Source organism: Lissotriton vulgaris, chromosome 4_1 (genome assembly GCF_964263255.1).
Source record: "Lissotriton vulgaris chromosome 4_1, aLisVul1.2, whole genome shotgun sequence".
In the NCBI taxonomy this organism is placed as follows: Eukaryota; Metazoa; Chordata; class Amphibia; order Caudata; family Salamandridae; genus Lissotriton; species Lissotriton vulgaris.
The window spans coordinates 998511372-998535011 of NC_141691.1; the positions used below are offsets into that span (position 1 = coordinate 998511372).

Genomic DNA, 23640 nt, shown 5'->3' on the forward strand with positions numbered 1-23640 from the left:
CACACCTCTCCACCATAAAATCTCAAGCATGAGGAGCTGAGAGACACACCCTGTAGCTGTGTATGTGTGTGTGTGTGTGTGTGTGTGTAGCATGCTTGTATGTGCGCATATATGAGTGAGTTTCTGCTCCTGCGTGTGTACAAAAACACCACCAGAGAGATTGGATTAGTTAAAGCTTATTAAATGTTTTGTTGACTGTCTGCTGGCTCCTTCAAATCCTGAACTGAAACCAGAAACCAAGATGACTTTAACATTCCAGGGCGCCTAGGAACTAGTTGGTGCAGTTCATGACAGCCACTAAGATCGTGTTTGCATGCTTTCATTGCTGTCGGGCACCTACTGTGGGCGGAAGAAAATTAACTGAGCATCAGGGAAGCAAGCATGCTGAATTAGAAAGTTTGTGTACCTCTCTAGATCAACCAACTTTTTAGAACCAGTAGCTCCAACTCAACTCACATATACTTGAATTGTTCTTTTGAGAGACATAAGGCATACATTTTGCGGCTGTTTCCTTTGTAAATGATAATAATAATAATCCTTGAAAGAAGTATAATGCTCCATCTGCAGTGTGGTTACCTCCAATCGCTGTGTTGAATTAGACTTAGTTTTCACACTTGTGAAAAGAGGAAGGGCCTAGTATTGTTTAATATGTTTTGGCTTTACTAACACAAATTGACACAAATAGTCCCCGAAACCATTGAACAATCGTGCCTGCTGAGGCTGTGTAGTCGGCCTGTTCCAATGAACCCACTTAATGCATGAACCCCTCGCCCCCTTTCCCCCATCAATGGAAAATACATGCCTTTTTGCATTTCTGATGTGTGTCATAACCCAGTAGCAGCCTTCTTGCATCTCAAGTTAATGTAATATTTAAGCCAGTTCATGATGGTAGGAGAACCTTCTCGGTGCTTGCAATTGTAGACAATTTAACAGATGCTCTTTGAGATGAAACAACTTACTAAAGGCCACTTCCAAGGACTTGGGAGCCACAACTTCACGCCACAGGTACCTATGAAAGGCGGTGGAGATTGCATCCCCTCCACAGGGCATCTCTCATGAAATCCTGTGATGACTGGGAACTCTGGACAGTATGCTGTTATGCTTACGACAGTACCCAAAGTAGCAATTTATTCATATATTTACAACATTTGTAATGCATACTGTAAAGTAAATTATCTCAAAGCAAAACTTGAATACATGAACAATGCCATCATCAGCAAATCATTGAAGGTGTTTTTTTGCATGGCTGCTGGTGTGTGTGGGCTAGTTACTGCCAGAAATATTCTTACAATATGTCTTCTAAGAATGAATTATTGTCCTTAGATAAGGTTTCATCCCCAAATTATTTATCACTGGTCTTTTCTGCCAGAAATACTTGCAGACGAGAGATGGGGTGCGTCCCAACTGCAAATCTTGGAAACAACGAGGCACCCGTTGTTTACATGTAAACTGTGGCTAGGATTGTGGAAACCCATTATTACACCATTTTGTGTGGAACACAGGGATAGACATATTCACCAGGCCATGCAGTCCTGTTTGTCAGGAGTAAACAAACGGTGTACTCTTCCAATGCATACTAAGAATTGTTGGCCCTTCCACCTGTGGCTCGTATAGTTGAACCTAGCTGCAGTATCACTTTTTCACAGGCAGGTGTTTTTTTACATTTTTATTCCTTTCCACTATTTAAGCTGTAGTACAGGAAACATAGGTGAACCAGGTGGGGAGTGAAGTCACTTTTGCTGATTTTCATTTCCTCAATGGGGCTGATCCAGTTTAAATAGTAATTGTTGATCCTCCCCACCCTCAGTTTTTAGAGGGTCTCAGAGAGGAATACTGGCCAAGTCCTCACGGGATGGCATTGAGGGGCAGTAGATTTGAAGAACTACGGCAACGTGTAGCACTTCCATTGAAGACTCTTGAGCTATCTGATTTCACCAATAAATCGCACTCAGAAGCTTATTTGGACTCAAGTCAAAAGCACACTTTATTCGATTTTAAAAAAATCATAAAAGGCACACACAATACATATACATTAAAATCACAGTTCATTTATGTACAAAATCAGTGCAGGCCATAATTAAACTGTACTATATCTTATTTGGACTCATTATTTAGGTTTTTCTGGGAACCATAGAGAAACGTATGAAAGAAAATTGAACAAAAAGTCACAAATGGTCGCCGTTTTTTATATTAAAAATGACCGCCAGCAAGCACACTGCTAGCAGGTGTGAAAAAACAGGGCGCACAGTTTTGCTGAAGGGACATAAAGACGCATGCTTGCTTTTAAGAAAGCAGCGGTTAATGCTGAAACAGTTGTAATTCTTCCAGAGAGCTCTTCGCTAAATTGCTGTAGCCATTACTAACGAGATGTCAATTTCCAAGAACAGAAAGTGCAGGGCAGGTCAAAATTGCATTTGAAAGATTTATGGCTGGATTCGGGCCTGAACCTGCATATAGGAATAGATAACCTCCAGGTCCCTGCACCGAAACTCGTGTGAAGACCCCCCTTTCACTGGCAGAAGGAGCCTGCAGGGTCTGAATTATCACTGGGCCGCCTCAGCTGCTGTACAACACCGCTCTCTGTATGCGGGTCCAGCAGCCGCTAATTATTCCTGGACCAGGCCGGGTTTCCATAGTGACCGAGGACTTTATGGAGCAAAGCGATGCTGATCATTATTGTCCAGTGTCTTTAGCTGAGGCTGGCAACTGCCTTCCAAGCACATGTTGGCCTCAGAATCGCCCAGCGGAATACAAAATCTTGTCACAGTGGGAAAACCTGGAATATCATCAAACTTTGACCAAAACAATTCTGTGTTTTTTTGTTACTCTTCTTTGTAGATAAACAACTTAAGCATTTTCATTGTCAGATTAGCTTTATTCGATTTTTGGTTTAAAAAATCATAAAAGCAGCAACAAAACATAAATAAATGCCTTAACATTTCATTACAGGGTTAATATCAACTATTAAGCATTTGTTAACAAGATGTACCCGGGCTCCTGCGAAGGAATGAGGATCCTTACCCTGTTGGTAAAGGGTGCAGCGCTGCGCCCCCCTCCCTCCCCCATGATGGCTCCCCTGGGGACGGTAGATGAAGTGTACAGGGGTGGTGGGTGCGAGCTAGAATAGAGGTGTGCTATGAGGAAGGAGGGACCGTTTCCTCACCTTTAGTTCCTCTTGACTAAGACTGCTGTTGTCAATGCTTATTGGTTTCTGTATTCTAGTTTTATTACTCAACGAACCAATAACACCTGATAAACACAGTGTAGTATAGTATATGTACAGTGATCATGGTGGGATCATAATGCCTTGATATGGGTCTGTGGTCAGCGAGACTGCTTTATAAACTGTATTATGATCCTATAAAACCAGTAAAGATGGTTAAAAGGAAAAGGTGAGCTAGGTTAAACTCTCTTTTCTTTCTTAAGTAGAGAATGTGTTCTTTTCTAGCTAAGCCATTATAATAAAGTTAACTTGGTGAGATCTACGCTGACTCACTGAGTGTGGAATTTATTTGTCCAGTTTCTACAAATTATGCTCTTATGCAGTCAATCATTGCTGTCCTGGGAGCCAAAAATAGCCCTGAAACTTTTTTCATATAAACCCTACATTTCCTGGAGAAGATATAGAAAGTGACACCAGCCTTTTCCAGGGGTGTTTGAGGAGGAAGTATATTGCCCCTGACCGAATTTACACAAAATGGGAACAGGTGGTGAATTTTTCAACTAAATTTTCCAAATACATTGGCTAAAAAATCATACATTTTACGTGCAGCTCCTGAAGCGGAATTATTTATTCCAGTACTTCCGTGTATGCAACAGCACACCGCCATCATTACTTTGTAGCAGAATAGTATCTGTTTGTCTATAAGAAATGTGTGCAGCTGGTACAAAAGTAACTGCACAGAAGGCATACATATATTTAGAGTCGAGTGGCAATGGCAATCTGATTAGTGTGCCCTTTTAAAATCCCATGCCAGTAGAAATAACACCACTTTAAAATACTATGGCAAATGTCAAAATACCCGTCACTTAGGTGGAGAAGTGTGGCTCAATGATTAGAGCAGCAGACCCTGATGCAGAGGTCTAGCCCGGGACCAGGGTTCAATTCCCCGCCTCGGCGGGTCTTGGGCTCAAAATTCCACGGGCCTGATAATTCTTGCCTCGGTGCCTATTCCAATCATGGAGTCCCACTCTGCAACTCTGGGCAATAGCTTGCTTAATCTCCACAACGCTAAGGATGCCTGGCCTCCACCTTGGGGGTGCCCAGGAGTGGACGCCTCACAGGGAAAGCCAGGATGGGTTCCACAGCGGTATTCGTACAAGCACCTTGAGACCCTTGCGGGTGAGTAGTGCCCTATACAAGTATCAATTTACAATTTAGGTCTGTGCCAGTAAACAGGCATTGAAACATCTGTGCCAGAAAACAAAATGCCAACTGAATTGAATTAATGAAATTGTATGCCAGGATGCTGCCATCAAAGATCATGATACTTCCAATATACATAATTCTGTTGCTAAGATATTGCAGGGTGTGACAAATAACAACAGGTTGTTACTTAAGTATTAGATGGTCCTTATCATAACATGATGTGGAATGTACCAACCTGCCAGGGGTAATTAACAATATGCAAGCCTTTTATAGGTGATCAGTGATGCTGCAATCGACCTTGTCTTCTCACTGTGCTAGAACTCTTACTAAGGTGGTAGGGCTTCTGCAGATTGCTTAATATCCCAAGGTTTCTGATTTCAGTGGGGTAAGACTCAGATAGGAGAATTTTTGTTGTCTTGCCAGTATCCACAAATGGCCTTTTCAGCAAACGAAGGCCCACTGCCTTTGAGTTGTTCACATTGACATTCAGTGTATAAAGCACCTTTGCTCCATCGGCTGGCCAGGGCAGGACTCGGGGGCACAGCGCTGGCCTGGTTAGAGTCATTCCTGTCGGGCCGCTCGTTTCAGGTCTGGGATGGCAGCTCCCGTTCTGACTCTTTTCCTCTGACAAGTGGGATTCCCCAGGGTTCCTCACTGAGTCCCACCCTTTTTAATGCCTACATGGCCCCTTTGGAGGATGTAGTTGCCCCCTTCGGCATTAAGATTGTGAGCTACGCGGACGACACACAACTGGTCGTCTCGCTCTCACATCTAGATCAATGCCCAGATAATCTTCTGCATTGCCTCCAGAAAATCCACCTCTGGATGTGCGAATCCTCACTCAAACTCAACGGGTCCAAAACAGAAGTTATGCTGATGGGCAAGAAATGGTCAGCAATTCCATCATCCGTTTGGCCCGATACCATGGATGAGGTGCCCGCCCCCAGAAAAGAAATTAAGAGTCTGGGGGTCTGGCTTGAACCGGACCTAGCCATGAAAACCCAGGCTACTAAAACAGCCGTAACCTGTTTTGGACTTATGCGATCAGTCCGCAAGATCCTTCCTCTTCTCCCCCCTCTTTCCAGGAAACTCCTGGTTCAAGGACTGGTACTTGCACGACTGGATTACAGCAATGCTGTCTATTTAGGAGCCCCTGAAGCTACTCTGGGCAAACTGCAACAAACCCAAAATGCAGCTGCTCGGATGCTGATGGGCCTTCCCTCCAGATCCTCCGCCAGACCGGCACTTAAGGCACTCCACTGCCTGCCAGTGCGAGAGAGGATCGAGTTCAAGGCTATGTGCATCGCTCACAAGCTCCTCAATGGACAAGGCCCTTCGATCCTAGGAGACATGGTTACCCGTACAAAGCCTCGAGATCTCTGCGCTCGGACAATGAGCGACTGGCAAATATCCCCAAGTTTAGGAGGGCACGTACCGGAGGTCGCCGCTTCTCAGTAAAGGCAGCCACCTGCTGGAACTTGCTCCCCCGCAGTTTGCGATTGGAACCCTGCTACCTGCGCTTTCGCAAGCAGCTCAAAACTCTGCTTTTCCCTAAATAAAAAGGTTTTTCTTCCCCCTCTCCCCTCTCAGCCAACCTTACAGGTCTTATAGCGCGGGGATGCCTCCGGGTCACCAGGCGCTCTACAAATCTTTAAATAAATAATAAATAAATAAAATTTGCCTTTCCAGTACCTGTTTACGCCTGTAATGCACCGCTTCTTTGTAGCATGTCATTGTCCACACATTCCAAAAGCATGCAAAGACACCACTGCCGTGCAGTAATCCACATTGATCCCTAGCATGCACAAATTCATTGCAATCACACTCTTCACGTGGCATGTAAAGCACCATTGTTGATACGGCTTCTTCATGATCCCAACATGCTAGGCATTCTTGTCATGCTAATTATCTTCCTTTTATCCCAAATGTAAACTGCCATTGCCGTGACAGTAAGCTTCACCCACTCACAGCCTGTTCACATTGCTCCTCCTTGGTCACTGCACCCCCTAGAGCATGGTGCAGCACATACCCCAGCATTAGAGTCTTTGAGGCATGAGGCTGGGCTTAGAGGTGACATCTGCCCACCGGATGCCATGCTGGACACCATGGCCCGTCACTGAGGCTATGACAGGCTGCCTGTGAAACAGGGCTGATTGGGTTGGTTGTGGATGCTTACAGCAGACTACACGTAGATCAAAAGGAGACCCCCTCATGTAGGTCGACAGAAGACCCCACTTAGGTTTGCCTTCGTTCAAGGCATCTCCGGAAGAGACAATGAGTGACTAAGCCAGTGATTGAAATGGAAACCTAGAACTGCAGGTACTCTGTACCAGAGTGCCTGCTTATTTCTGACAAGTACCAGTACTCTTGAACTTCAAGTATTACATTACTCTTGAGAAGTGCAAGTACTCTTCCTCTCAAAATAAAAAAGTGCTGGTACTCTGTACCGGACAGTACAGGCCCATTTAAACCACTGGACTACGCAAAAAAAACATAAAGGATAGCTCGCTTGCACAGCTGTAATCGTCTAACAGTGCTAACTACACAATAGCACATAAGGCCCAACTTGTCCGAGAGGTTAGGCCAGAACTGGCATAAAACTCACAATAACTTTTATGTTTGTGCCTTTAGATTACACCATTAAACTATCTGAAAAGAAAGTTCAGTGCACTTATTTTTATTTTGCCAAGTTTGGCACAAATGGTTCAGGGGAGGGATAGTGTAAATGATATCAGAAGTTTTAATGGTAAGATTTTGCAAGAAAACTCCAAACCGGCTAATGTAAAGTTCACTAGATTTGGTAGGCATGTGGACATCGGCTTCTTTAGTGGTGCTTTGCTGACTTCTTGTATTTCATTTACGAATTTTGAAATTTTTAAAGAAAATACCAGCTGTTGAACAGCCAATCACACTGAAATGTGTCCATCAATTGTTGTTTTTGTATTTGTCACCCCGAGTGGGAAGGTATGCCCAGACGTGGGTTCCTTGCTCTCCATGCCACTGGAGTCAAGCTATCCTGGCTGATGAGGGCTGAAAGCCAGAAACCGGTCCTAGGATGCTTGTTTCCAGTCCAGGGAGGACTTGGCTTGGCAGTTCGGGCTGGACTGCTCCCATTGGGCGCAGGGTCAAGACTGATTTGTATATGGCTGGGTCCAAAGTAGAATGGCATAGTGAGCAAAACTCTGCTTATTGGCCCTCCCTTATGTTTGTGGTCATCAAAATGTGTATCAAAATATAGCAAAAAGCTGAAACAGGTCATGCATGATTTGTGCTGTTGAAATGTGTACACACCAGATCTGTGTAATTAAAGCCTGTATTATTGAAATAATTGCTATATAGACGATTGTGGTTACTTTATTTCCACCTATTTATATACTGATTTCAGTCACTTACAATGTCATATCAAAATGATGATCTTGATCATAACTTTGCAGCCACCTTGTAGCAGTCACAATGAACATTTGAGGGACCAAAAGCTTTTTGAGTCGTGTGTGGAATATAACAAAACGCTGAAAATATTGCAAAAAAAAAACTACAAGGATGGGAGTTGAATGAGTCGGAGGCTGAATGGATGATTAGGTGAACACATGGATACAATGATTGATGGATGGATGGATGGAATGGTGAAAAATGAACAGATAAAAGAAAGAATAGATGATAAATGGGTGAGGGTTGGAAGGGTGAAAAATGTGAGTAGATAGAAGAGTCGATTGATGGATGGATAAATGACTAGAAGGAAAGATGAAGGAATTTGTTTTAGGGAGAGTCCCGTTCACTTGTTTAACTCAGTCAGTGCCATTGGAGGTTTGCTTCCAGTGGAAATTATGCTAGTTTTCTGTCTACTTCTTTGCCAACAATTGTACGGGGCCATATAAGGAACAGATGAATAATTCTACTTTTATTGGCCTATGAAAACATGTCCTCTAACTGAAACATTTATACATAATCCCACATACTTTAACTTACTTAAAAACACCCATACTGACAAGCTTGCTTGATTATCTATGGAATTCATCCGTGACTCTTTGCATTTAGTCTCTCGGGACAGATGCAGGTAATCCAGATTTACCGATTCTAAAATATCGAACTTTACAGATTCGGTATTTTAGAATCGGTAAATGGGATGTAGGTATTCATTCGGTAAGTATTACCGAATCGGTAAGATTCGGTAAATACCGAATCGGTATTTACCGATTCGGTAATTCCCATTCATTCCTATGGGGCTGGAGGCCCGTAGGAATGAATGAGAATTACCGAGTCGGTAAATACTGATTCGGTAAAAGGGGGAACACATTGAAGGGTGGCATGGTGTCACTTTGACACCCTGTTGCACCCCTGAATAGTGTATGGGTGCACATGTGGCACACATGTACATCTGCCACATTGCCCTGTAATAATTTGCAAAAAATTGCTTCTTTTGGGGTTTTCGATATTTACCACCAACTTGTAGTTGGTGGTAAATAACAAATCCTAAAATGGGAAAAACACTCATTCGAGTGCTTCCTACATTAAGGATTCGGAATTTACCAAATCTGTATTTAAGAATTCGGTAATTTACTGATTCCTTAAATTACCGATTCAGTAAATTACCGAATCCTAACATTAGGGCCCAGATGTAGGTAAAATAGATTTACCGATTTTTAATTACCGAATATTACCGATTCGGTAATTAAAAATCGGTAAATCTAAGGGGTGGATATGTAGGAACATCCAGATGTTCCTTTTACCGAATCGGTAAATATCTGTATTTACCGATTCGGTAAATACCGACCGGTAATGCCCCATTCATTCCTATGGGCTTTGAAACCCATAGGAATGAATGGGGCATTACCGGTCGGTATTTACCGAATCGGTAAATACCGATTTTGACAAGGGTGCAGGGGGTGTCACTTTGACACCCTCTAGCACTCCCAAAAAAGATTCGGGGGCCATGTGGCAGGCATACCTGCCCTAAGGGCAGGTCTGCCTGTCATATGGCACAGGTGTGCATGCACACATGTGCATGCACACCGGAATCGGTATTTTACCATGAAGTTGGATTTCATGGTAAAATACCGATTCTGTAAGGCTTGTGGGACTCAGAAGAGTCCCACCTACATCTCATTGTTACCGAATCGGTAAAAATACCGATTCGGTATTTTACAGAATCTGTAAATTTACCGATCGGTAAATTTACCGAATCTGTAAAATATGTGGCCCTACATACCATTTTGTGAATATCGGCCGGTAACGGCCGAAAATACCGATTTTCGGCCGTTACCGACCAACCTACATCCGGCCCTTGGCCACTACATCTGAAAAGCCTAATACCGGTCGGTAACGGCCGAAATTCGGTAATTTCGTCCGTTACCGACCGGTATAGGGCGACCTACATCTGGTCCTCAGTCAGTTAAACTCTTATACACTCAAGTACAAACTCTCTCTCTTGCTCATATTTACAGTTCACGACAGGAATAGAAATTAAAATTGCATTACTACCTTAATTTAGGAATTTCAAATATGTTTAGATGTCCGGCACTACACCATGGTAAGTTTGTGATCTAATTGCTTCACCACAACCTTCACTGATCTTTAACTAAGATTTAATCAGTATAACTGCATTATTTTTTAACATCTTTTGTATTATTGAGGTGATGTAGGATTCAAAACAATTTGTATTTTCACACATTTGGAAATTCCCTGTCTTTGAATGTAGCCCTTATGGACTTAATACAAGAGCACCCTAATGTTTGGAGGAAACTCCTGTCATCTTTATTGAAAATGTACATAAGCACATGTTTTACCTACCTACTCAATTCTATGATGTAAGGATTTGATGAAAACCTGCAGGGTAAGGGGTTCTCTCGTGTGTAGATGTTTTTGGAATATGTCTCTTTCCTACTGTATACTTTATGCTGTAGACTTTCCCACCTGTTTTATATCCCCTACTACTGAGGTTTTTTGTCACCAGGCTGCCAGAAATAGAAAGGGCTTCAGATGTAAATGTTTTAAAATCCATGCTGGATCCAGAATTGTTCATAATCAGTTGAAAACCTTTGTTTGTGCTGTGGTTTTTTTGTGCAACCTTCCTGTGGCGTGCTAAACTTGCAGCACTGCTTCACCCGAGGCTCTGTTTACTTAGCTCTGTTGATTCATCCACTTTTTTGTTCTCTGCTTGTATTCCTGTAGCCAGACAAAAAGGCTTTATTGAAGGGATTTGAAGAAGGGAGGGATTTGTTTTCCTTCTTAGAACATTGTCTTTACCTTGAAGTGCTTTCTTTTCAGATGCCAGACCAGTTTGATGAGACCCTTGTGCTGAACCAGCTGCGGTATTCCGGGATGCTGGAGACGGTCCGGATACGCAGGGCTGGGTTTCCAGTCAGGAGGCCCTTCCATGACTTCTACATAAGGTAAGGGGGATCAGACTTGCCAGGCAAACAGCAAACAAAAGGAGATGTCATGGCTTTAGTGGCTGTTGCACGCAAGGGCGCCGTCCCGCATTATGAAAGTAACATTTTAGACAGTTCACCCTTAGCTTCCATTACTTTGTGCAAGTAGTAGGACATGTGAGAAATGGGACCCGACACCAGTGTAGGAGCTCGGGGCTCTAGTCGTCAGCTGAAGAAGTTCATCAGTGCGTCTGGGTGATTGAGCACATTCTCTGTTATTTGCATCTCTGGCAGAACAGTACTAGCACCTCAGGTCCATTCAACGGTGAAATCTGGAGCTCTGAATCTGAGCTTTATTTTGTTGAGGCACAGCATTTCCTGCCGCACTTCAAGATGGCGTTTTCACTCTTGAATGGAATGGCATAGCTGGCAAACTTCAAACCTACCTTTTATGCAACAGAAACTTGTTGCGCTCATGGTGCTGTCGAGTAGGCTAAACTAATGACCACTCTGATTTCGAATACACCAGGAAACAATTTTCTCTTTTTTCTTTTCCTTATGATCGTCTCGTAAACGTGCAGAAGTACACCACAAAGTTCCATAACGAAATCTGGAAACTCATTATTTTCGAAACAATTCAAATCTTTCCCGGGCAGAGGGAGATAAGGACGTTTTCGCTTTTTTTCAGACTTTCTTTTTGCTCTCTTATTTGTTTCACCAGCGCCTCATTTGATGACGGCCTTTTTTCTGGGTGTTCACCTGTTGCTTAAGGTGAACAAATGTAATGGTCTCCGGGTGCTACGGGTTCTGTTAAAAGAGAGCAAGTCTATACCCTCCAGTTTAGATGTTTTTAGGTCGAGGACTGCGTCGCACTGCGTAGCAGTGTGGGCGGAGCTCCAAGATTTAATGTTTCTTAGTAGGGGCTTGAACCCGCCCCTCTTCTACATTGGATGGCTTCCTAAACGGAGGCCAGCCATTGGAGGAGAGGGGCGTCACTCCGTTCAAGCCCCGTCTTTTTCGGATTGAGGGGTGTGTTTTTTCGTTTTTCTATTTACTTTCTCTCCTCTTCCCATTGGCTGGAATTTTACCTTCCAGCCAATGGGAAGAGGAGAGAACGAAAACACGCCCCTCAATCCGAAAAATGACCCTGCTTTCTCCGAGGTATTTCTGGTTCGCTTCGGAGAAACGTGGTTGTGGTCCTGTGGGCTCGGCTCTGGGGGAATTCTGCTTTCATCGCACTCCAGATTCTCATGTTTCACTACTGTTCTTATTGTGAAGCGCTCTGACACCTTCGGGTAAAGTCCACGCTATATAAAAACGCATTAAATAAATAAAAAGTAAACTAAATAAGTGTTTATGAGTGATTCAGGTTATGGCTGTGCGCTTATTTCCCGGTATGATCGCATCTGTACACCCGGCCGCAGCCCTCTCCAGCCCACGCGATATCAATCTCATGACCAAGGCTCCTATAGGCACTGTCTGCCCTCAACGAGTTTACGGGCGGCTTCCGACCCAGCACGGTCCAAAGATGCTCGTTCGGCTGGTCAGTCCCCGCCGGTGGACTTTGAGCACTTCGCTTGTTATTGTCCCCGCTCCTCGGACTCGCCCATCCTCAAGTCATGGTCTTGCAGCTGATTGGGTGTCCCAGATGCAGTCTCTTCCAATGCCAGCCTCTGTTACCGAGAAGGCGGGATAATCCACCCTACACCCGCCGCCTTACCAACAACATCTGGCGGCTCTGTTGCGGGAACAACTGAGCTCCCGAGTCCAGCCACAGTCTGAACTCCAAGCTCCGCAGCTGCTGCATGCCCCTACCGCACCCAGATATCTGTTCCCTCTCGCAAGTAAAACCCTCAACACCATTGTCAATGTTCGGGGAACCCCTGGTGCACCCCCACGCCCGCACCCCGAGACTTCTCTGCAGCTCTGGCATAGTGTACGGCAGGCACATTATGGGGCCTTCTGCAGCGCGAACAGCCCTCTTCCTGCCTGAGCGTCCGCAGTCCACCCCGAAAGAACCCCCTCACACCCGTGTATCCTCTGCACCCCAATAGAGCCTTTGCCCCTTATCACATCCAAGTGGCCCTGAGACACCCGAGTCTCTTGGCTGTGAGAGCCCCGGACGCAGGATAGACACGAGTCGCAGTCGCTCATCCCCTCTCCTTGAAAACACCACACTTTCGTTTGAGCACCCCCAATTCAGATCGAACTCTCTGGTATAGCACTATTGCATCCCAACAACCAACATTTCCCCCAGTTCCTTCCCACCTGCTGTCGCTTGATCGCTACTCCTGTTCTCTGAGCCACCCCTTAATCTCCCCCGCCGCTCTTACACCCACTCCCCCTCAAACCCCCTCAAGGCTTCCCTGGAGAAGAGGTGCTTCTGCTGTTGAGCTAGGATACATCTGCCTGGCTGAGAACGGAAGTGCCCCAGTACAGCAGGCCAATTAAAAGAGATGGCACTGTCTATTTAACAGCAGACCAGCCTGCCTGCTCAGTCCCGTTGAAAGAAAGGAAACTCAGCTGAGAGGGCAGCAAATGGTTAATTTAAAGGACATCAGTCGAGGTAAAGTCTGAAAAGTTCCGCTGCCTGCTCGGATGCGCTGGTCCTGTCCAACTGAAAGCACAGCGCCATCGAAGTACACCCACCCTGTGGAAAAGTGCTTGTACTGTCCAACTGAAAGTACAGCAGTCTTTCTGAAAAGTGCAGGCACCGTACAAATGAAAGCACAGCAGAAAAATTCTGGTACTCTCCAACTGAAGGCATAGACCCGCACATGAGAATTGCATGTGGCGTTCAGTTTAAGATACACGAGCCCTGCTGAGAATGTCTATGCTGTAGAACATAAACTTTCCTGAGGCATGCGTGTGCTCTCTATTGAAAACAGGCAATGGCAATGCCACTGTTTGACTTATAACTAAACGTGCATATTCAGTCTCTGATGAGTTTAGGCACTCATTCACTAACTCATCACACATGTGTCCTGTAGCTCTTTCTTCCACAAATGCATCCTTCCATTCTCTGACTCATTATTGCATTCACCCACTCACCCGAATTCATTATTTCACTCATGATTAGTAAAACACACACTCAATGTAAGCAAACATATGCAAGATACATTTATACAAAAGCAGAAAAAAGTTTTAAAAAAATGCTTTGCATTAAAGGATAAGGTAAACATAACTGTGGGTGGCCATCTTGGAATGGTATAGTGTATAGTTTATCATTGTTTTAAGGTTCCAATATGGCGACTCATTTAGAAGCAATATCTCAGCCATCTTAGAATAGTGAACCAGTGATGCACCAAGGACAATACCATTGCACGAACACTGCAATAGGACTTGTATTTGCGAGAGATTAAGCTATTGCCATTGTAAATGACAATGCAATTTATTTATCTGTTTTCAAAACCAACACGTAAATAAAAAATGTATCATTTACAATGCCAATAGCTTGGAACGTAATCAGAATAATCTCATGATGGGCAATGTCAAATGCTACTGATGAATATCCAGAAATATCTTGAGCACTGACACCAATGAGATATATTATATATGATATGTGTGGCTGTGTGTGTGGCTCTGTGTGGATAGCTTTTTTTGTAGGTGGCTCTATGTGTGGGTGGCTCTGTCTGTGTGAGGGTGACTGTGTAGGTGGCTCTATGTGCATGACTGTGTAACGGTGGCTCTGTGTAGGTGGCTCTATGTGAATGTGTGACGGTGGCTCTGTGTTGGTGGCTCTATGTGAATGACTCTGTGTGGGTGGCTCTGTGTGGGTGGCTCTGTATGTGTGTGTGGGTGGCTTTGTGTGTGTGGCTCTGTGTGGGTGTAAATGCAATAGGTCATGCATTTGCGAGCGATTAAGGTATTGGCATTGTAAATGACAATGCCGTTTATTTATGATTTTAAAAAAACAAAAAATGTCATGAGCAATGCCAATAGCTCTACCTTTAATAATGCCGAGACCATTGCATTGTAAATGTTTGTTCTAATATGGAGAGAGCAGATTGAAATGATTTGCTCTGGAAACAGGGGCATAGCTATCAATAGTTAAACAGGTGCACAGGCACCAGCTCAGGGCCGTTAGGGGCCCAGTGTACCTCAACTGTGCCTGCTATTAGTTCCAAACAAGGTGGGGGCTCATATTCCTTGCTTACATAGGGTTCAAAGCTCCCAGACTACACGATTGTGAAATGTAGGAGGTAGCAACCCTAGCACTACGAAATGGTGCTGCCTGTGCTCTGTGGATCTGTAAAATGTTTATTGCCACATTTCTGCGCTAAAAGCTTACAAGAAACGTTTCTGCTTCGGTGGCATTAGAAACACAACATACTCCACTCATTCTGAACTCTGGGGATGCAATCTTCACCAAAGCCCTTGTACTTGTATAGGCCCTTGCTACCACTATATTCTTGGGTAACCCCTCATGAAATCAGACCGTCTGTCGGAATTCTGCAGCCAAGAGGGAGGTATATTTATTTTTAATACCCTTTTATTTGGTACAGCCCTTGCACTGGTATATGTTTCTTGTAAATGCCTACATATTCCTTGTACCAAATCCAATTTGGAAGCAGGACATTCTCATGGTATTTAGTAGCCCCATTTGAAGATTTTCTGATTATACATCTTGCTTTTGCCACCCGTACAGCATCTGCTCTGTTTAATGTCATCATGACACCTATGTGACCAGTGCACAGAAACAGCCCTGGGTGATGGGATGACTAAACTTGGACCATCCTCTCTGATCGGTCTATCGAAGACTGATGATTGTCATTCAAAGTTCACAGGTTGTCTGTCTTTCCTTTACCTCTGCAGATGACATAAATGTATTTTGGAGCAGACTCAGAAACTCGTATTCATTGTTGCCGTTCTGGACATTACAAGTGTTTTTTATTCATATTTTTGGAGCCGGCAAGAAATACGTCACGCATTAGAGAGACTCTGTCTAAGAAGTTAACAGGCATCACATGCCAATGGTTGTGTTTGCATCAGTTTTGTCATTTGTACTCATGTGCCTTTTGTTGTGGTGAAATGAATGACTTTTCGTGTTCGTTGTGAACAGAAATGGGTAGGTTGCCATGGTTCCACCTACATAGAGGGAAATTTAAAACAGCTTAACTAGGAAACTGTGAGGGAGGAATGTTGCTGGAAGGTTCCTGTAGAACTGGTTAGGCTGATTTTTTGTTTCTTTGAATTAATGTGTTCACACCAATGTACGGGAAGTTACCTACGACTTGAAAGGTGTTTCTGGACTTAAAATGTAATTGCGCAAAAGAAGATCATTGAATTTGACTCCTTGTTGCTACGATTCTGAAAGTAATGGCTATAATATTAAAGTTTTCTGACTGCTATCTTTTTCTGTCTGGTTAGATATAAAATGCTTACGAAGAACCTGGCACTTCCTGAAGATGCAAGAGGGCGGTGTGCTGCACTACTCTACCTGTACGACAGCACCACTCTGGAGTGGCAACTAGGGAAGTCCAAGGTAAAGGCCCAATGACAGTGGTTGGTCTGTATCTCAATTGAATTCTTATTGAGAGGTGTGATTGCGTATGATTACCACTGCAGCTCCACTGCCATGTATTACTCCTCTAATGTTAGTGGTATATTGAGGTGGATCCAGAAACCTTTCGTACCTGTTCTGCTTATTGAGTTGCAAATTATTAGAGCTAATAATGGTGCTGTGAGTTTTCTTCTCATTTACGTAGCACCAAAAGACATTTAACAAATGCTAGACTTTGACAACAACTCTACACATTTAGCTAATTTAGGAATATAAAGCCCAGCAAACAAATCTTGCTATGTGCTTTGATTCCGCACAAATGAATGAAGAAATAAAAACATGCAAGCAAGGGTACATTTTTGTAATGCGCCAACAAAAGTGGTAGAACAGCAATAATTCACATTCGATGGAGTGCATCATTGAGGTCGCATGTCTTTAGATAATGCTGATGATAGTGATATGGTTGATAAATAAAGAGGCAAGTACTTATTGACACTTAGCGTAGCGTCTCCCTCAGCATTCCTGCTGTAGTAAGTTGTGTTTGGGGTCCTATTTTGAACACCGGTATGGTATAAAATGCCTGAGCTCCCTCATCAATTTTTAATCTCCCCTGGCTTTTTGCATTTGGCCACCAACGTCTTCCCTTTCCTCTTCTGTCATCTCATAGCTGATCTACTCTACCTATATGCAACAGTGGCAGTTGGGGAGTTTTTAAAACGGAGGGGTACATAAAAAAGTTTACAAAAAAAAATTCTTCACTTACCTTACACTGCACGTCCTCCATGTTCCTGGCTCCAGACTCCAGTCTGAGTGCGAGGTCCCACAGCAAACACCCATAGCCAATCAAGACGCTGCTCTAATGCCATAAACGGCATGAGCGAAGCGTCTGGATTGGCTGGAGCAGGCTGGCTCTCCACTCCGAAAGGCACTGGAGGCTTGTGTCTGCTCTCCAACCCAACTGTCTAAGACAGCTGGGTTGGAGAAGGTTGAATTGCGCCTGTCTGCTTGGCCTTAGCAAGTTAGCCTGCCAAACCAACACGCGCACTTCTAACGGAAGTGGCCACTCCTCACTGCTGCCAATCAGCAGCAGTGATGAACTGGCTCCGTCCCCACACTCCATTTTCTGGCAGAAAGTAAAAAATAAAATGATAATACAAATATTTACCATCACACTTTCTGCGCAGCAGTGTGGGGGGTGGCGGCTCTCCTCCACTCTTATGGAGGAACATCCGCTGAGATGCAGATTGGTCCCCACCCTTTCTCTGTCCAATTTTTTTCAAATCTATCTGTGTAGTTTCCTTGTGATTGTCTCCCTTATATGTCTCCACTGATTGTCTGCAGCTCCCTTGTGATTGTCTCCCTTATATGTATCCACTGATTGTCTGCAGCTCCCTTGTGATTGTCTCCCTTATATGTATCCACTGATTGTCTGCAGCTCCCTTGTGATTGTCTCCCTTATATGTATCCACTGATTGTCTGCAGCTCCTTGTGATTGTCTCCCTTATATGTATCCACTGATTGTCTGCAGCTCCCTTGTGATTGTCTCCCTTATATGTATCCACTGATTGTCTGCAGCTCCTTGTGATTGTCTCCCTTATATGTATCCACTGATTGTCTGCAGCTCCCTTGTGATTGTCTCCCTTATATGTATCCACTGATTGTCTGCAGCTCCCTTGTGATTGTCTCCCTTATATGTATCCACTGATTGTCCGTCACACTTGTGCAGGTACATTGCAGTGTTCCAACTCATTCTCTGGGAGACAAATATTTTTTTAGATACTTTTCTGTGTAATTGTTAAAGCATTAATATTTGACTTTAAGCCACTTACGACTAGTCAACTACCCCATCACAGAAGGAGAGGAAGGGAAACAAGAAAGAGAAAGGGTAAGGGGAGAAATAGTTAAAAAGACTGAATGAGGATGACAAAGCTGTGGAGATGGGGTCAGGAGGTATGAAAGTGGAGGTTTAACTTGTATAGACAGGAGGAACAGTTAATTGATAGCCTGAATACGTAGTGGTCTCTTTCGGGCGAGTGGAAAATCAATGAATTCCTCTTAAGCCTTAATAGAAAACACCTGCCCTTTTGTATTTCATTTTAATCTCAGTTGTCTTGTTTTAGGGCTACGTATCCGATTTGGACGCCAGCTGTTTCAGCTGCTAAATAGAAAAGTATCCCTTTAAAGGGAACATATTGCCTTTACCAAGACTTATTCTTTTTGGTACCAACACAGTGGAGTTAGATCTTGTTATCTTGGTATTATATGTTCTGAATGGTAATACTGAGTTCTTCCTACTTACTAGTCCTCATTTGATGTGATTTTTGTTATACCTGTGAGCAGACATTCCCGAGGAGATGGGCTGTTGAGGTACATGCTAGAAAGTGCAAGGGCGTGTGGAGAACTGCGCTTTGTGATCGTGTTTCTAGTCAACCGGTTTGCATGACCTACTCATAGAACTGTGCAGTAAACAACTCAAAGGTAGAGCTGCAATACCTACAAAAATTAGTGGTTGAAATTTTCTCACACTGTTGTACATGGTTTTACTACTTTCACTGAGTGGCAAAGTCCTGCTGCGCTACAACTCGAGATTTGCCTCATAGGACCTCTATATTAATACTCCTATAGTTCCTATATGCGTTGGTCCTACTCACAAAAACACATTTTTCCTATAATTTAGTATTGATCTATTGAACATGCAGCCACTACAGATCTCTTAACTTCTTCATAAGTTCCTTGAAGTGCTATTGTCCTTCAGGCCACAATACTAAGATGGAGTTTGCTATAAGAGGAACCTGCACTGTATTAAAGATCTTCATTTTCCACATATTGTGTCTTGTTACATTTCTCCATGGGTCAAATCAATGCGCAAGCCACGTAGAATGCTATTAAAATGTAAAATTGCTCTTGTGCAGCGCTGATGTCTTTCCACTTAAACTTTTTCTGTGCAGGTGTTTATTCGAGAGTCACTAGAGCACAAACTGGAGAAGCAGCGTGAAGTGGAGGTGTACAGAGCGGCCATGTTGATCCAAGCGCATATATTGGGCTATGTGGCAAGGTAAACAGTCCCTAGAGCTTTCTATTAAATCAGGACAATTGAGCTTTGAACTCTAAACCTTAGGGGAAGATGCATCTTTGGGGCAAGTTGAAAACTGCAATCCTAAAACCTGTTTTCTGTCATGGTTTCTCTACTCGACTGCCTTGGGCGATCGTAGGCAAATAACTTCATGTTTTTGCGCGTAATCTGCCCATAACCCTCGCATGTGCCTACTCAGTGGGTCACCAATATATACTTACTTGCCGGTCTCCATTCTGTATACCTTCTCCGTCGCTTACTAGGAAATAATGTCAGCCAACAATCGCAGTTCTTAGTGGTGGTCATTGTTGGCCGCAGATTTATTAATATCAATAATGATTATTAATAACCATATTAATAACAGATTAATAACATATTAATAACATACTGGTTGTACAATCTTCATTTGCGAACTCCAGTCATCAATCGTGCACATCACATTACAGATTATGGCACCTTCCTCTGGTACAGGTGCCTGTCTTTAGTGCACCCATCAGTTCGTAAATGGCACTTGTGTACAACCAGTTCTTAGTCAGTTTACTGGTGTCCCAGTGGTTGGTTGGCCACACCCCTTTTGGGTGTCATGGAGGGGAGCTTCTCTGCCTGGAGTTAGGTCCCCAGCTCGCTACCATTTGCGCCCTGCCGTCCGGCCGGGTCTGGGCCGCGAGTGCCGTCTCCATCTGTTCCTCCCCTCCTTTGTGCGGCCACGTCACCCTGCCGTGCGGCATTGAAAAGTGAGTGGCCCTCCTCCTACACACCGCCCACCGGTGTGTTTGGTTAGCCAACGATTGTAGGATTTCCGCTACGCCTTTCCCACTATCCAGCACTGCGACTCTGCTGTTCCTCAGGTGTGGGTGGGTGGGCTTCAGACGATGTCGTTGTCGCGCCGCTCCTCCAGCTCCTTCCAAGACGATGTGCTTCTGCTGGGGGAGCGGCGGTGTTTAAATCCCCCTGAGCCCCTCGAGAGTCTCAGGTGAGCCCCCCTTTGATTGGGGGGTTCAAAGGTAGCAAGGTTGACCATTGGTCGCCCCCATTGGCGCCCGGGTCACGAGGTCACTTCCTGTTGGGGTGGCTGGTGCGCACCCCGTTTCCGCTGGTTCTGGCCGCTTCGGGGCGCCCATAACCAGTTCCCATCCCCCTGTTGGCACCGCGTGGGTTATGGCGCCGGCCTTCGAGCCTCCCCCCACCCTACGGGCGGGTGCGGCGGCCTCTGCAATAACCCTCGCATGTGCCTACTCAGTGGGTCACCAATATATACTTACTTGCCGGTCTCCATTCTGTATACCTTCTCCGTCGCTTACTAGGAAATAATGTCAGCCAACAATCGCAGTTCTTAGTGGTGGTCATTGTTGGCCGCAGATTTATTAATATCAATAATGATTATTAATAACCATATTAATAACAGATTAATAACATACTGGTTGTACAATCTTCATTTGCGAACTCCAGTCATCAATCGTGCACATCACATTACAGATTATGGCACCTTCCTCTGGTACAGGTGCCTGTCTTTAGTGCACCCATCAGTTCGTAAATGGCACTTGTGTACAACCAGTTCTTAGTCAGTTTACTGGTGTCCCAGTGGTTGGTTGGCCACACCCCTTTTGGGTGTCATGGAGGGGAGCTTCTCTGCCTGGAGTTAGGTCCCCAGCTCGCTACCATTTGCGCCCTGCCGTCCGGCCGGGTCTGGGCCGCGAGTGCCGTCTCCATCTGTTCCTCCCCTCCTTTGTGCGGCCACGTCACCCTGCCGTGCGGCATTGAAAAGTGAGTGGCCCTCCTCCTACACACCGCCCACCGGTGTGTTTGGTTAGCCAACGATTGTAGGATTTCCGCCACGCCGCAGGGAGGCTCACGTCTTTCTGCGGCTCCCCCCCTTGCCCCTTACTTCGTGGCTACCTACACCCCCCTTTTTTTTTTTTTTTTTAAAGACAACCAGCGAGCGCCATCGCGCCCCACAAGTTGTTCCAGAACACCTCCATTCCTTTGTCGGACAGATGCACCCCATCTTGTCCGTATAGCTCCGGGCGGCCCGGGTGGATGAGGCCGTGCCGGATTGATTCCAGGCCATTGGTCGCGCAAAACTTGTGCATGGCGATGTTCAACTTGCGCCTTGCGTTATCCACCGCTTTGTTGGAGTCGGCACCCTGCCAGTGACTCCTGCTGATCATCTCCGACCAGGCCACGGTTGTGGTCCCCAGCCACGCCGCCGCTTTTGTGAGATCCTTCTGGATGGCTTGGCCCACCGCCTTGCGGCCCAACCGTGTTAGGTCATTCCCCCCCGAGATGTATGATCAGTACATCTGGAAGCCAAGCTGAGTCTGCCATAAGGCCGTCGAGGGTCGGTAGTAATTGCTCCCATCTCATGCCTGGCCGTCCGATCCAGCGGATGTATGTCGCCTTGGGTCTGCTTGCTTTGTGCCCCACTCGCCGCCACCAGGACTCCATTCTGGATACGAATGAGTGCCCCACCACCCAGACAAGCTGCGGGCGTCCCCCTGTCGAGAGAAAATGTTCCGTTAAGGTGGCTTTCTGCGCACCGGGTGTGGTCGAGGGAGGGCAAGAAACCCTGCCGTGCGGCATCCCAAGGCGGCTGCTCCCCCCCCCCCACTACCCCTCGTCCCCCATTTTTTTTTTTTTTGTTTTTTTGTTTTTTTTACATGAGATGTGGGTGAATGTATGACTTGTAGGCCCTGGAACGCCATCTGCCCACGGCCCGGATCCTGTCCTCTGGCATGCCGTGCTGCGATGCCGAGGTCGCCGCCCCGATCCTGAAGGAGTGCGGGGCAAATGATGTTGCCTGGAACCCGGCCTTACTGAGGCCCCGGCGCATCACTGCTGTGAACTGGAACCTGCTCAAGTTCCTTCCATCCTGATGTATAAAGAGGGGACCCTCGCCCGCCGGGCGGGCCGCCATGTACCTAAATAGCCAACACACTGCGCAAAGGCCCGCCTCACGGATACAATGTAGGCGTATCGTCGTCCCCTTTCGTGCCTTGTCTGTTTTGGATTGCCTAAGCGTGAGCTCCACCATTCTTACCATCGGCTTGATGTCCCTCGCTTGCAGGCAACGCTGTGCCGGGCCTGCTTTGTTGGGAGCAACTATCTCGCTTACCCGAAATGCTCCAAAGAAAGCCGTGGTGAAGGCTGCGCCGAAGAGTAGCCGCTCATATTTGTCTGCGACGACGCTGGTTAGGGCGTTCAGTAGCTGCCCCAGTTTGCCGAAGTCAATAGGGCGCCTGCTGTCCTTCTTGGTTCCCTCAACCCTTCTCCAGCCTTTCAAGGCTGCTTTTAGGTAGACCGACGCCGTGGGGTCCTCGCCTGTGTAGAGCTTGGCAAAGTGGGCAATGGCGGACAGGTGCGCTTGGGCCCAAGACCTTGTTTTCTTTGTGTCGAATGCCCATTGCACAAACTTCTCCACTGCTGTGCGTGCCTTTGCTTTGTCCTCCAGTGACTCTATGCCCCCAATTCTCATTACCGTGGCCGCGTATTTCCTGTATCTCCTGTGCGCCTCCGAGGTGAGCGAGTGCCCTATTAGTCTGGACAAGTCAACCCCCCCAGGTCCCACAGGTATGGCGGGAAGGGGGTCATCTCCTCGTCCGCCCCGGGTACTAGTTGCCTGAACCGCTTCATCTGAGACCGGGATAGCGCGTCTGCAACTGTGTTCTCTGCCCCTGGCACGTGTCGAGCCTTTAGCTCCAGGTTCCCTTCGAGCTGCAATTTAACCAACTCTCGCATTAGCCTCAACATGTCCGGGCATCTCGCTGCGCCTCTGTTAATGGCCTGCACTACCCCCTTGTTATCCGACCATAAGGTCAGTTTCAGGTTCCTTATCTCTTCTTTCCATACCGTCAAAGCCACTATTATTGGGAACAGTTCGAGGAAGGTGATGTTCTTTGTGAGCCCCTGCGCATGCCACCTGTCTGGCCACTGGCTGGCGCACCATCTGTTCCCCAGGACCGCCCCAAAGCCCAGGCTCCCAGCTGAGTCCGTGTAAAGGGCCAACTGCTCAGCGGTCACCCACCCTCTTTTCCAGATCAGCACACCATTGAAGTCCTGCAGGAATTCGTCCCATACTTGTAAATCCTGCCTCACACCCTTGCTCAGCCGGATGTGATGGTGTTTGTGGGTAACGCCAGCTGTCAGCGCGGTCAGGCGCCTGGAAAAGACCCTCGCGGGCGGTATGACCCTAGCCGCAAAGTTCAGTCTACCTATCACCCCTTGGATATCCCTGAGGGTGGCCTTGCGCCGGCCCCGCAGCTTGGCAATTTCTCCCCTGAATTCCAGTACTTTATCCAGGGGGAGCCGGGCGGTCCCCTCCGTGGAGTCC

General features: G+C 45.9%; 1 protein-coding gene and 1 long non-coding RNA gene across 2 annotated transcripts in view; one reads left to right on the forward strand and one right to left on the reverse strand.

The window, feature by feature from the left end:
• The window catches only part of MYO10 (myosin X), a 593993-nt gene that overhangs the window by 441904 nt on the left and 128449 nt on the right, over positions 1–23640 (forward strand). The window contains exons 20-22 of the mRNA XM_086965266.1: positions 10634–10758; positions 16108–16222; positions 19189–19295. Of these exons, the coding sequence (XP_086821392.1) occupies positions 10634–10758; positions 16108–16222; positions 19189–19295 (347 nt within the window). The remainder of the gene's footprint in view (positions 1–10633; positions 10759–16107; positions 16223–19188; positions 19296–23640) is intronic.
• Positions 1867–7243, reverse strand: LOC147722801 (uncharacterized). Its single transcript, XR_015310044.1, has 5 exons — positions 6755–7243; positions 6051–6234; positions 4375–4876; positions 2963–4028; positions 1867–2846 (listed from the first exon to the last, which is right to left on the reverse strand). It is a non-coding gene; the product is annotated as an uncharacterized LOC147722801 (long non-coding RNA).